This window comes from Schistocerca cancellata, chromosome 6, assembly GCF_023864275.1.
Source record: "Schistocerca cancellata isolate TAMUIC-IGC-003103 chromosome 6, iqSchCanc2.1, whole genome shotgun sequence".
Lineage (NCBI taxonomy): Eukaryota > Metazoa > Arthropoda > Insecta > Orthoptera > Acrididae > Schistocerca > Schistocerca cancellata.
Window position 1 is genome coordinate 35929764 of NC_064631.1, and position 14662 is coordinate 35944425.

The following is a 14662-nucleotide window of genomic DNA, read 5'->3' on the forward strand; positions in this document are numbered from 1 at the left end:
TTTATCCTGCTCTCTTCGTATATCACGTAATGATGCAGTCATGAAATTGCCAACAGCAAAACTTCCAACGCTCTGTGGTTTGTAAAGACACAGCACCCAGCCCTCTCTGAAATCTTTTACCTGCACGTACGACTGGTTGCTCTCCAATCGGACGCTTCGAGCTACAGATTGAGGGTAATACTACGTCATCTTAAACGTGTGCACATTGTGTGTGGTGACTCCTGAACTGTACGAGAGCCTGCATAATCGTCGGTAGTCCCTAGTTACGACTGCAAAGGCCTGGGACAACCGCGTGGATGCAGTTGGGTTCTGTCCTCGAACCTGTCGGTGGTTCGCCGCTCTTTCTTCGCAGGAGAGGAAAGAGGAGTAGGGCGTGGAGAGCGCAGTGAGGGATTAACGCGATAATCCAGGGCACTTTTCGGCCCAATTAAACGGCGAGCCGGCAAATTAGGCGTGTCTGCACGCAACGTGTTAATTAAGCCCCCTGTGAGTGGCGGCGTGGTAACCCGGCGCCGTCGCGTTCCCCTGGCGCGGTCTGCGCTAAAAGAAGGCCGCCGCCGGCACTATTTCGTTCGCAGGGCACCCGTCCTAATGACGCCGTGGAGCACTCCCAGCTCGACGCTGCGGGCGCCCCGCCAAAGGCGCGATAAGCAGGTGGAGGCGGCGGCGGCGGAGGTGGCGGCGGCGGCGGAGGCGGCGATACCACAAACGTACCTGCGCAACTCCTGCACTGTGGTCGGAAGTTCAGCGAAACGGCTAGTCACAGGGTAGCTAAAAGTCACCGTGCACTTGCTAGAAAAATTCTGGTTGAAAATTTAATGCTCCTGGTTGTCATGTGAAGCATAATGTGTCGTGAATAATTGTATTAAAGAAATTTTTGAGTTTTATTTGTTTGATCCTTAAAGAACAACTTCCTGACAGGACGGACCGACGAGTGGCAATGAGGGTCACTAAAAGAGGAAGGCCGGCAACCAGTGCCAAGAAGAGCTGCTGCACTACATTATGACGAGAGACAATATACTTCTTTATAAAACCTGAAAGAAATATACTGAATATTTTATCATTTCATGTAATGTCTTGACTGATAGTACATCTATCACTGCTGTGGTCTTCTCCACCAGTCATCAAGGCGCCTAGAGTATCAGCAACCAAACTGACACCTGGAGCCGCGGGTTGCCCGCCTCGCAGGCACACCGAAGCACTACACAACCGACAGGCAATATTGATGAACGGCCACAACCACTACCACAACAACAACACCACAGCAAAGACACCAGCGGCCACCAGGGTCCACTACCGGCCCACATAAACATAAGTAAGAGGTCGCTGCAGACCCCGGAACTATTTTCACACTTCAAACCACATGATGGAAAATAGTTCCGAGGTACTCATCCGCCGAAGCGCTACAAAGGCCGGCGCTCGGCCGCACATCGGGATCATCTCCGGCGTTACGCCGCAAGGTTACCGCCCTTCGATTGTGCCATTGCAGCGCTAATCGAAGTGCTAGGTGTTGCAGGTGCCAGCCAGCCAGCCAGCCAGCCAGCCAGCCAGCCAGCCAGCCAGCCAGCCCAGCGCATCCCAGCCGAGCAGAGCCGCAGCGGTCCAGCAGCAGCAGCAGCAGCAGCAGCAGAGGTCCCGGTCCCGGTCCCAGTCCCGGCCCCGGCCTGCAGCAGCGGTCCCGCCGGCAGCAGCCAGCCAGTCCTCCTGCAGCAGCAGCAGCAGCAAGAGCCAGCCAGCCAGCCAGCCAGCCAGCCAGCCGGCCAGCCGGCCTGCCAGCCCAGCGCATCCCAGCCGAGCAGAGCCGCAGCGGTCCAGCAGCAGCAGCAGCAGCAGCAGCAGCAGCAGCAGAGGTCCCGGTCCCGGTCCCGGTCCCAGTCCCAGTCCCGGTCCCGGTCCCGGTCCCGGTCCCGGCCTGCAGCAGCGGTCCCGCCGGCAGCAGCCAGCCAGTCCTCCTGCAGCAGCAGCAGCAGCAAGAGCCAGCAAGCCAGCCAGCCAGCCAGCCAGCCAGCCAGCCAGCCAGCCAGCCAGCCAGCCAGCCAGCCAACCAGCCAGCCAGCCAGCCCAGCGCATCCCAGCCGAGCAGAGCCGCAGCGGTCCAGCAGCAGCAGCAGCAGCAGCAGCAGAGGTCCCGGTCCCGGTCCCAGTCCCGGCCCCGGCCTGCAGCAGCGGTCCCGCCGGCAGCAGCCAGCCAGTCCTCCTGCAGCAGCAGCAGCAGCAAGAGCCAGCCAGCCAGCCAGCCAGCCAGCCAGCCGGCCAGCCGGCCTGCCAGCCCAGCGCATCCCAGCCGAGCAGAGCCGCAGCGGTCCAGCAGCAGCAGCAGCAGCAGCAGCAGCAGCAGCAGAGGTCCCGGTCCCGGTCCCGGTCCCGGCCCCGGCCTGCAGCAGCGGTCCCGCCGGCAGCAGCCAGCCAGTCCTCCTGCAGCAGCAGCAGCAGCAAGAGCCAGCCAGCCAGCCAGCCAGCCAGCCAGCCAGCCAGCCAGCCAGCCAGCCCACCGCATCCCAGCCGAGCAGAGCCGCAGCGGTCCAGCAGCAGCAGCAGCAGCAGCAGCAGCAGCAGCAGAGGTCCCGGTCCCGGTCCCGGTCCCGGCCCCGGCCTGCAGCAGCGGTCCCGCCGGCAGCAGCCAGCCAGTCCTCCTGCAGCAGCAGCAGCAGCAAGAGCCAGCCAGCCAGCTAGCCAGCCAGCCAGCCAGCCAGCCAGCCAGCCAGCCCAGCGCATCCCAGCCGAGCAGAGCCGCAGCGGTCCAGCAGCAGCAGCAGCAGCAGCAGCAGCAGCAGCAGAGGTCCCGGTCCCGGTCCCGGCCCCGGCCTGCAGCAGCGGTCCCGCCGGCAGCAGCCAGCCAGTCCTCCTGCAGCAGCAGCAGCAGCAAGAGCCAGCCAGCCAGCCAGCCAGCCAGCCAGCCAGCCAGCCAGCCCAGCGCATCCCAGCCGAGCAGAGCCGCAGCGGTCCAGCAGCAGCAGCAGCAGCAGCAGCAGAGGTCCCGGTCACGGTCCCGGTCCTGGTCCCGGCCTGCAGCAGCGGTCCCGCCGGCAGCAGCCAGCCAGTCCTCCTGCAGCAGCAGCAGCAGCAAGAGCCAGCCAGCCAGCCAGCCAGCCAGCCAGCCAGCCAGCCAGCCCAGCGCATCCCAGCCGAGCAGAGCCACAGCGGTCCAGCAGCAGCAGCAGCAGCAGCAGCAGAGGTCCCGGTCACGGTCCCGGTCCTGGTCCCGGCCTGCAGCAGCGGTCCCGCCGGCAGCAGCCAGCCAGTCCTCCTGCAGCAGCAGCAGCAGCAAGAGCCAGCCAGCCAGCCAGCCAGCCAGCCAGCCAGCCAGCCAGCCAGCCAGCCAGCCAGCCAGCCAGCCCAGCGCATCCCAGCCGAGCAGAGCCGCAGCGGTCCAGCAGCAGCAGCAGCAGCAGCAGCAGAGGTCCCGGTCACGGTCCCGGTCCCGGTCCCGGTCCCGGCCTGCAGCAGCGGTCCCGCCGGCAGCAGCCAGCCAGCCAGCCAGCCAGCCAGCCAGCCAGCCCAGCGCATCCCAGCCGAGCAGAGCCGCAGCGGTCCAGCAGCAGCAGCAGCAGCAGCAGCAGCAGCAGAGTTCCCGGTCCTGGTCCCGGTCCCGGCCCCGGCCTGCAGCAGCGGTCCCGCCGGCAGCAGCCAGCCAGTCCTCCTGCAGCAGCAGCAGCAGCAAGAGCCAGCCAGCCAGCCAGCCAACCAGCCAGCCAGCCAGCCAGCCCAGCGCATCCCAGCCGAGCAGAGCTGCAGCGGTCCAGCAGAAGCAGCAGCAGCAGCAGCAGCAGCAGCAGCAGAGGTCCCGGTCCCGGTCCCGGTCCCGGTCCCGGTCCCGGCCTGCAGCAGCGGTCCCGCCGGCAGCAGCCAGCCAGTCCTCCTGCAGCAGCAGCAGCAGCAAGAGCCAGCCAGCCAGCCAGCCTGCCAGCCAGCCAGCCAGCCAGCCAGCCCAGCGCATCCCAGCCGAGCAGAGCCGCAGCGGTCCAGCAGCAGCAGCAGCAGCAGCAGCAGCAGCAGCAGAGGTCCCGGTCCCGGTCCCGGTCCTGGCCCCGGCCTGCAGCAGCGGTCCCGCCGGCAGCAGCCAGCCAGTCCTCCTGCAGCAGCAGCAGCAGCAAGAGCCAGCCAGCCAGCCAGCCAGCCCAGCGCATCCCAGCCGAGCAGAGCCGCAGCGGTCCAGCAGCAGCAGCAGCAGCAGCAGAGGTCCCGGTCCCGGTCCCGGTCCCGGCCCCGGCCTGCAGCAGCGGTCCCGCCGGCAGCAGCCAGCCAGTCCTCCTGCAGCAGCAGCAGCAGCAGCAAGAGCCAGCCAGCCAGCCAGCCAGCCAGCCAGCACAGCGCATCCCAGCCGAGCAGAGCCGCAGCGGTCCAGCAGCAGCAGCAGCAGCAGCAGCAGCAGCAGCAGAGGTCCCGGTCCCGGTCCCGGTCCCGGCCCCGGCCTGCAGCAGCGGTCCCGCCGGCAGCAGCCAGCCAGTCCTCCTGCAGCAGCAGCAGCAGCAAGAGCCAGCCAGCCAGCCAGCCAGCCAGCCAGCCAGCCAGCCAGCCCAGCGCATCCCAGCCGAGCAGAGCCGCAGCGGTCCAGCAGCAGCAGCAGCAGCAGCAGCAGCAGCAGCAGAGGTCCCGGTCCCGGTCCCGTTCCCGGCCCCGGCCTGCAGCAGCGGTCCCGCCGGCAGCAGCCAGCCAGTCCTCCTGCAGCAGCAGCAGCAGCAAGAGCCAGCCAGCCAGCCAGCCAGCCAGCCATCCAGCCAGCCAGCCAGCCAGCCAGCCCAGCGCATCCCAGCCGAGCAGAGCCGCAGCGGGCCAGCAGCAGCAGCAGCAGCAGCAGAGGTCTCGGTCCCGGTCCCGGTCCCGGCCCCGGCCTGCAGCAGCGGTCCCGCCGGCAGCAGCCAGCCAGTCCTCCTGCAGCAGCAGCAGCAGCAGCAAGTGCCAGCCAGCCAGCCAGCCAGCCAGCCAGCAGCAGCAGCAGCGTTCCCGCCGTCGCCGTCGCCGTCGCCATTGCCGTCCGACCCTGGTCTTCGTCCGTCTTCGTCTTCCTCCGTCTTCGTCTTCCTCCGTCTTCGTCTGTCCCCAGTTTGTGTCCTTTCCTTTTCGTCCCATGCGTTTTTGTTTCTCCCTGTCGTCATGTCCGCCCCCACCACCACCGCCACCGCCACCGCTACCACCACCGCTACCTTCCGCCGCCTCCACCACTATAACATGGTGTACCCAGTCACACCCCCCTCCTTCCATCCCACCTCTCCTCACTCTCCCTTCGCCCTCGATCTTTGTCGCCCCCTCTCCAGCTTCTTCCTCTCGATCTGATCCTTTCCCCCCACTCCCCCAGCCTGTCACTGCAGCTCCGGCTAGGGTGGTGGCCCGTCGGGCCACTGTCCATGCCCAACTCTCCCCATCGCCTTCGCCATCACCGCCGCCACCGTCACCGTCACCGTCATCGTCGCCGTCGCCCTCACCATCTCCGGTGCCGACTGCTGCGTCCACGCCGGGACCTGTCTGTTCCCCCTACCTCCCTATAGCTCCCGTCCCTCATATCACCACCCGCCCTTCTGCCGCCATTAAACGCCCTAGTGGCACTCCGCCTCCTCCGCTCCCAAAAAGGCCCCGCCCCGACCTCTGTCCCCCCCCCACGGTGCCATGGATGTCTCCCCTCCTGTCCCTGCTCCCTCCTCCTCCTTCTCCTCCCCCCCTGTTTATACAAATACCTCCTGTCCCATCCCGATCCTTCCTTTCTCGAGGCCCGGAACCTCTCCCTCCTTCTCCAACACTTCCCTGGTGCCCCCATCTCTCTCCTCACTCCAAGATGGGATTTTGTTCTCATCTCCTCCCCCAGCCCAACCCTCCATACTGACGTCCTCTCCCGCCTCCCCATCACCCGTTTTGGCCCCAACCTGCAATCGACCCCATCCCACCTACTCCCAAAAGTGTAAAGCCCGACCCCCTCCGACCACTCCTGAACTCACCATACCTGTCCATCCTCTGGACGCCTCCACCCCTCCTGGCAATTCCCTTCGCCCCCCCCCCCCCCTCCGCTGAGGACATCATCAGGTTCCTCACCATCGTTCTTCAAAATGTTCATCCCTTTCAGCGCCCCCACACCCTCCAACAGATCTCCCTCGCCGCCCATTCCATTTTCCACCTTAAGATGTACACCACCTAATCCAACAACCAGGCCCATTTCACCTTCTCCCGTCTTGACACCCTTGTCTAAATCCCTATCATGGCGCGACAGCACTGTATCCTTTTCAACAATATCCGCTCCCTTCCCGCCAACAAGAACCTCTTCCTGCACACCCTTGCTACCCACCGCGTGGATGCCTTCCTCCTCAATGAAACCTTCCTCCAACCGCACCACTCCATCCGCACCTCACCCTATCTCATTCACCGCTCCGATAATCTCCTCCCAATTGCGCGTGGCGGAGTTGCCATTGGTCACCACCGCCAGATCCCCGTTCGGCTCCAACCTCTCCTTCCTGAACCCACCGAACACCTGATCCTTAGTCTCTTCTTCCCCGGCCTTACCATTACCTGCGTCACCATCTAAGTCCGCCCCTCTTCCTTTCGACTTCCTCTCCCACATCGACCGTACCTTCTCCTCCTACGTGATCGCCGCCGACCTCAACATCCATAGTCGTTCCGCTGCCCAGTTATGGCGGTGGCATCGTTTCCTCTCCTCCCTTCAAGGTGACCTCATCCCCATCCCCCAGCACACCCATCCCGAATCCAACTCCACTCCCCATGTTATTCTTTCCTCCCCCAACCTCCTTGGTCGCATTATGGTGGATGTCCTGGAGCCTATTGGTAGCGACCATCTCCCTGTCCTCCTCACCGTTTCAGATGGTCGTCGCCCCCGCCCCGATCCTCGTAATGACCCTCCCCCTAAGTACGTCTATGACTATTCCCGTGCCAACTGGAATGCCTACCGGGATACCCGCTCCACCCGGGTCGATAGCCACCCTTTCACCTATCACCATCCTGATGATATCACCATGCTGCCTCCTTTCTCCAGCAGACCTTGTCTGAGGCCGTGGAGGCCCACAACCCTACTGTCGCCATCCACCCCCACCATACTACCTTACCACCTTCTCCGTGAATCCCGCCATCTCTACCGTGCCTTCCTCCGCACGCGTGACCCAGACACCCTACGACGCCACCGGCAACTCCAGCGACACATTCGTAATTTGCTCATGGCTAAGAAACGCCGGGACTGGCGACAGACATGTACCCGTTTAAATGCTACCCTACCTATCAACTCGTCCAAGTTCTGGTCAGCCTACCGTCGCCTTACCAGCACTAAGCCCTCCCCCTACTATCCTCTTCTCCATGATGATCACCCCTTCCCTGACGCCCTTAGTAAGGCCAATCACTTTGCCTCCTACCTGTCCGATGTGTTTTCCATCCCTGCTGATCCCCAGTTTGATTACTCCCTCTTCCCAGATATCCGCGATCGCACTGACACCTCTGTCCCTCCCCTCGCTCCTGGTTTTCAGTACTTGGACAACATTGCACACACAGAACTCAATGCCCCTATCACTACACAGGATCTCATTGCTACACTTCGCACAAAACACAACACCGCTCCGCCCGTTTCTCATAGTCGTGCGGTAGTGTTCTAGCTTCCCACGCCCTGGTTCCCGGGTTCGATTCCCGGCGGGGTCAGGGATTTTCTCTGTCTCGTGATGGCTGGGTGTTGTGTGCTGTCCTTAGGTTAGTTAGGTTTAAGTAGGTCTAAGTTCTAGGGGACTGATGACCATAGATGTTAAGTCCCATAGTGCTCAGAGCCATTTGAACCAACACCGCTCCTGGTCACGATCGTGTCACCTACCTTCACCTTCGTGAAGCTCCTGTCTCTTATCTCTCCACCCTGGCCAGGCTCTACAATGTAGTCCACCGGTTACTACCCCGACCTGTGGAAAACCTCCCGTATCCTCATGTTCCTTAAACCTGGCAAACCGCCGTCCGCCGTCTCCTCCTACCGTCCCATCAGCCTTACCTCGGTCTTCAGCAAGGTCCTGGAATCTATCGTCGCCCGACGCATCCACCAGCATCTCCGCCAGCACCGCCTCCTTCCCGTTACCCAGTGTGGCTTTCGGCCGTCCTTCTCTACCGACGATCTTCTCCTTCACCTCACTCATCTCCTTTCTGAACAGCTAAATTCCCGTCGCTCTGCAATCTTCCTCTCCCTTGACCTCGAACGCGCTTATGACCGCGTCTGGCATTCCGGTCTCCTCTTCAAGCTCCAAACCTTCGCCCTTCCCATTAACTACGTCCGTCTGATCGGTTCCTTTCTCTCCCGCCGTCCTTCCTATGTCACCATCCATAACGCAGATTCCTACACCTTTTTCCCCTCCGCCGGTGTGCCCCAAGGCTCCGTCCTCTCCCCCCTTCTGTACCTCTTGTACATGGCGGACATGCCGCCGCCGTCACCTCCCGTCCACCTTCTACAGTTTGCTAATGACACCGCCTTCCATGCCCTTGCCCCCACTCTGCAATGCTCCCAACACCTTCTCCAATCCCATCTTGACCGGTTCACTGCTTGGTGCAACCAGTGGTTGCTCAAGGTCAATCCCTCCAAAACCCAGGCGATCATTGTCGGCAAAACCACCCCTTCCTTCCGCCTCCTTGATTTCTATCTCACTGTCTATGGCCGACCTATCACCCTCACTCCCACCCTTAAGTACCTTGGCGTCACCCTCGACCGTCGCCTCTCCTGGACTCCCCATCTCCAGACAATCCAAGCCAAGGCACATTCCCGACTCTGTCTCCTCAAGCTCCTTTCCGGCCGTACTTGGGGTCTTTACCCCTCCACAATCCTCCACACCTATAAATCCCTCATCCGCCCTATCCTTTGTTACTCCCATCCAGCCTGGATCTCTGCCTCCCTACCTTTTATAAATCCCTCCAAGTCCTTGAACGCCATGCTCTCCGCCTTGCCTATCGCATCCGTCTCCCCTCCCCCACGCGGATCCTGTATGATCTCATCCCCTTCCCCCACCTCCTCCTTTTCCTTGAAAGGATACGGATCCTGTACACCTCCCGTAAACTTGATCCTCCTCACCCACTCGTATCCTCGATCCTCTCCCACCCCCGCCCGCTGCCGCGCCTGTATTCCCACGTCCCATCCGGTCTCTATCTCTCCACCCTCCTTACCGTCTCCCAAGGTGGCTTCCGCCAGCTCCCCCTCCCTGATGATGTCCTCCTCCCCTCCATCTACCCCTCCTATCAACTTTGACCCTGCCCCACCCCCCACTTCCGGTGTCCTTTCCTTTCGGCACCCTCCCTCCCTTCTCTTCTCTTCTCTTCTCTTCTCTTCTCTTCCCTTCTCTTTCCTTTTCCCCCATCCCCTCCCTCCACCCCTCTTCCCTCGGGCTTCCCATCCCCCTTCCTCCATCCCCCCTATCTCCCCTGCCCGTGGCATCTCTGCTCTCCCCTCTCGCTCTCCCACTCCCCTTCCTCCTCCTCCTACCTTGGCAGGTCCCCGGACTCGCACACGCATAGTGAACTTTCGCGCGCCGGAGATCATCGCCCTCGGTTTAGTGTCTGTGCCGTCGTGTTTGTGACTCAGTGTTTTTCGCCGCCCATGCGCCTTCGTTCGCATGTGTCGTCTAACTCGTCAGTGTCTGTGCACAGTGCCGACAGTTTTCTTGTTTGTTCGTCGAGTGTGAACAGCTTCATGTTTTTTAATTATTATTGTATCTACTGTTTTTATTAACCACCAGTCTGTTACTTTTCTGTCTTTCTTTTCTCTTTTATTGTACTGCTTATGGCTGAAGAGCGGAGTAAAATTTTCAGCTGCCAGCCCACCTTGTATGAGGTGCAAAATCACAATAAAGAAAAAAAAAACCGCACATCGGCAGTTAGACGGCCGCCAGCAGACTTGGATAGCTGTCGCACCGACAGCCCGGCTTGGGTCTTCTCGCTGATCTCTGAATTACGCTTGGTGTATCGGAGAATTCTCGGGCGGAGACTAATAGGAAATTGTTTCAGTTGTTTTCTATTTTTTTTTGTTGTATGTTGTGATTCGAAGACGGATCATTGTTTTGCGTTGGTGTTATACTTGGAGAATCAGTCCAATAAATTGTTATTGTTTTCGGACTGTGTTATTGTTTTCTTCTGCTTACGCAGACATAGCAATCACGGTGTGAATGGTAAAAAGTGTGTCCACAATATTTTGTGTTTCATGTACTGCAGTACCTCACCAAGGTAATTCTCAATTAAGGAAAATATTATTCAGTCAAAACTGTGAGTTGAAAAGCAAGCATTATCGTAGTAAATATGTAATAGACTTTAAATGTGCTGTAAGATGTTCAAAAATATTCTCTGCTTTTTGAGAATTTCTTTGTTTCTTGTCACGACACGTGTAAAAATATCTTGTTTTACTGGAAGTCTGTAGACGACATATTCGTTGTATTCGGTGATAACACAGAAGAAATTGCTGAGTTGGTTGTTGTCTCAAATTCCTTGCATGCTAATATACCTCTTACGAAAGAAATGGAACGGAAGAGTTTTCTCACTTTTCTTGACTTACATATAACGAGAATAGGCTTGAGCCTTGTACACATAATCTTTCGCAAGCCAACAGCCTCTGACATAATTATTCCAGCAGATCATGCCATCAGCGATCACTGAATAAAGCATTTTTTAATGCAGTGTTTCACAGGTTAGCTAAGTTTCAGTTAGATGGAAAAATAAGCACTTCGTCTTCAGGCCACGAGTGGCCTACCGGCACCATCCGACCGCCGTGTCATCCACAGAGGATGATGCAGATAGAAGAGGCGTGGGGTCAGCACAGCGCTCTCCCAGTCGTTATGCTGGTATTCTTGACCGAAGCCGCTACTATTCCGTCGAGTAGCTCCTCTATTGGCATCACGAGGCTGAGTGCAGCCCGAAAAATGGCAACAGCGCAGGGTGGCTTGATGGTCACCTATCCAAGTGCCGGCCTCGCCCAACAGCGCTTAACACCGGTGATCTCACGGGAACCGGTGTATCCACTGCGGCAATGCCGTCGCCCCTTCAGTTAGATGAGGAAGATAAGAATAGAGAAACTGATACCATTGTTCAGATAGGCAAGCAAATGGCTACACGGAAAGTGATAATAGAAAGGTGGGTGAAAAAGTCTTTCGGAAATTAGAAAACAAAAAACCGTTTGTAGGTGTTAATGTGAAATACATATCTCTGCCATATTATGGCTCGTTTCCTGAAAAACTTGCAAATGCTTTTAGAAAACATAACATACACGGCTGTGTGTGTGTTTGTTTGGAGGAGGGATTTAGGGAGAGTGAAGAGGGATACCACTCCGAAGTTCACGTGTGACACTCGTTTTCCATTCATCTGTGTCTATATTTTCATTACTCACCAAATCACCCTTTTATACTTTAACTTACGCATCGGACGAGTTGTCTTTTTATTGTACAAAACGTTTTTGTCAGCCGCTGTGTCCTGCTTTTATGCTATATTTTAAAAATTTTTATTCACTGGCTGAAGAGGGGAAATTTTTATCCACTGAAATAATAATAAAGATTATAATGTCTACCACATACAATAAGAAATTTTGTTGTTTTTTTTATCAGGTCATCAGATGATGGAGTAATCCCGCAAAGCTCCATTACAAGAACAAATAAAGAAATTCACAAGGAACTGAACAATTTAGAGCAACCTTGCAGCATTTTTAAAATCGGTTTCCACCATTTTTATTAAAAGATGAACAAGCTTATAGGCAATTTATTTGAAAGATACTAGCTATAGGAAAGATGCTGATTTGAATCACAATACGACTTTTAAGCCTATTTGATTGAACGAAGTTAATCACAAAACAATTACGTGAATATTAAGAACAGCAGTGAAGAGTTGCGTCTCTGAAGCGTGAGTGAAATCTTATTCAGTGTCATAAATCTCTCTGATTGCTGTTAGAAAAAGGGGATTCATAAAGTGTGACTGGTTTTGTTTTATACATAGCGATCTTATCAGAAAGCGATTGTCGCAGTTGAACTTCAGAAACATTCATACGAATATAGCTAAGAGACATAATTATAGTCCGTACCATATTTGAATTATCGATCTTAGAGATGACGTGATGCTGTTTATTTCATACGAGCATTTTCGAACTTAAGCATTAACAGAAAGTGGTCTGTACGATTTCCGACATTTTCTCTCTCGATAAAAGGTTCTGCATCGTACTTACAAGATCAAAAAGACAAATTTACAACCTATGGAAGCAATAAACGTCCTGGAAAATTATTAGTATGCGGTGAGACAATACCACTACGCATTGTCAACCAGTCACATCAACAATATATTTTGTGGCTATTATAGAGATTAAAATCTCGCGATAGTAAAAATTCGTACCGATTAACTTATATATATAGCTCAGACACTTTTTAGCTGACGGAGTATTAAGGAACGGTAGAATCTGATACTGAATATTTTGAAAAGCTGGTTTTAATCAGCTTCGTTGAAGCAGCAGAGTCTGGTCATCCTAAAGCACACTGGCATTTATTAATATTGCAACATCAGGAAGGACATAAAATAACGAAATTTTACTTACATTGCGTATTCAGAATACTAGTAATAATACACAGTTAAATTTTGTAGGTGGTTTGTTACTAAAAGTGGTGCGAAGCTTAGTGCATAGACCTGTCAACATTCGCCGCGGCAACGGTTTCTTCCGGATAGTAATGTAGTTGATCAGGACTTGGGTGACAGATACGTCTCTGTCATTCCATTCAGCTTCAGGTATTGGCCAGAGTTAATGCTTTGTGTTGGTTGGTGGGTAGTGATGTGGTAGTCTTTTAGTAATTCTTCTCCAGACGTTTCAGTGAGTCGAAGATGTAGGGAACGTGTTGGTCAGGTAACACTCCAACTCCCTCTGAATAGTGGTAGGCGAAAGTAGCAGGGGGAAAATGCGGTCTCAGAAGCCTCGAAGGTCAGACATGGCCACCGGTCTCAACATGTTCCAAGTGTAGCGCCTGCCCTCCGGGTTACTGACTGGAGTTCTTGTGCGTAGAGTTCTCTAGCCATCGTTGCGAGAGCGAGAAATTGTTTAACCCTTTTTGGATAGATTTTGAAGGCCAGAAGATACGGGCTACAGAAGTAATCCTATTAGTGCGGAAATTGATGTGGCAGCGAATATAGAACTCATCCAAATCAGCAGTGGACAGTGCAGTTGCTGCCTGGTAAGTTTATTGCTCCCGTAGTACAGACTTTTCGTGTGGATACAACACACAGAATGGGAAAACCGTATCTGCAAAACCAAAAATAACGACCTTTAACCATTTGTTGCACTGAATGCAGTAGTTTTATTTCTGTCTAGTTTGCAAAAGTTGGAAGAATGCAACTCTGCTACTACGTCACACTTCCCCACCATAGTTTACTTAGGAGTTTCGATTATACTTCGATACTGAATAGTGAGTAAGTTTGAAGGAATAGGGACGTACCCTGAAGTTCAATCAAGTGTCGGAAGAAACATCGACTAGTCAGAAGGGTAAGGGAATTATCTTTGCCTAACCCATAAAATGGAAGTTATAATCGGCAATCGCAATGCCTCACGAAATGGCCACAGCCCAGAGTACACCGTCCGGACAAGCACCCAGCAGTGCACGAGTCTATCGCCAGCCGCTTGTAGCCTGTGCTGTGCTAGCAAAAAATATCGTCTGCAGAATGTGCGTCGTTGGAACTGTACTAACACGAGCTGAAAGAAATAAAAATATCAAAGAAATAATAAAATGAAAACGGCGAGCCGTGGTAAAAATTGCTGTTTTGAAGAGCGCGCCGCAGCGCGTAGTGTGAAGCAGTCGCCCCCCGTTTCTGGCGGTGGCGCCGCTGTCGCAATCGCAGCTTTGGTGTCTCCCTCTGGTGGGAAAGGGGAAAGGTTGCCTGCTCACAGATCAAAACCAGTGACGAGCGACATTGCCAACTTTCGTCAAAAGTAACATTCAGTAGCCCAGACGTGGATTTATTCTCGCTACAACGATTAAGGATCTGCTGCCATTTTCATTCCCCTCCGGTTTCTTTCTCTCTGAGACTGTGCAGAACCATCAATACTAAATCACCGATCGCCGCAGCTGTGGAGTCCCGGGATCGACATCGCCGAGATTCAGAAGAAGAATTCTTCCCCCAGCGAGTCTCTATTGCTGGAGATACAAAAATAATAATAATAAATAATTATTATTTTCAGAGAATCTTCAATATTTTTGTTAGGAAAAGTCCTACAATTGACTTCACCAGAATTCATAATATTCTTGGTTTATTTCATTTTTTATCTGCACAGTCGTCCAGTACAGCACACATTCATTCAAGAGAGTATTAGTACATTATTGCAATTAACTTGGGGAAGGGATATTATAGGCAGAAGAATGCTGAGTTGGGAGCGTCGGTCGAACATGGGAGCAGCAAGTAATGGTATTTGGATGCATGGCGTCAAGTCTAACCTAACCTAACCTTACTTAATCTAGTGTGGTTGGGCTAGCTTTTATTTGATTACAAAATGAACAGGTATGTTTATATGAATATCCTATAGGAACATGATAACAAAGTAATAGAGTATTGTGTCTTGTTTGTTTGATCATTTATGTCGAACTGTTGGCAGAATATTTTTCGGTTTTCATTACGAAAAACGTATTTACTTTTAATTTAAGTAAATACATGTGACATTAACTACAAAATCAATGTTTGTTAAAAACATTTATAATCGAGAAGT

At 54.8% G+C, this 14662-nt stretch overlaps 1 protein-coding gene across 1 annotated transcript; it reads left to right on the forward strand.

Moving 5' to 3' along the window:
• Positions 1-591: 591 nt before the first annotated feature.
• LOC126191189 (uncharacterized protein DDB_G0271670-like) lies at positions 592-6443 on the forward strand (the record flags this gene model as incomplete). Its single annotated transcript, XM_049931981.1, has 6 exons — positions 592-767; positions 2270-2349; positions 2400-2431; positions 3378-3556; positions 4040-4271; positions 6402-6443. Coding segments are annotated over exons 1-6 (741 nt in total), but the record flags the coding sequence as incomplete, so codon positions are not given.
• Positions 6444-14662: the final 8219 nt, after the last annotated feature.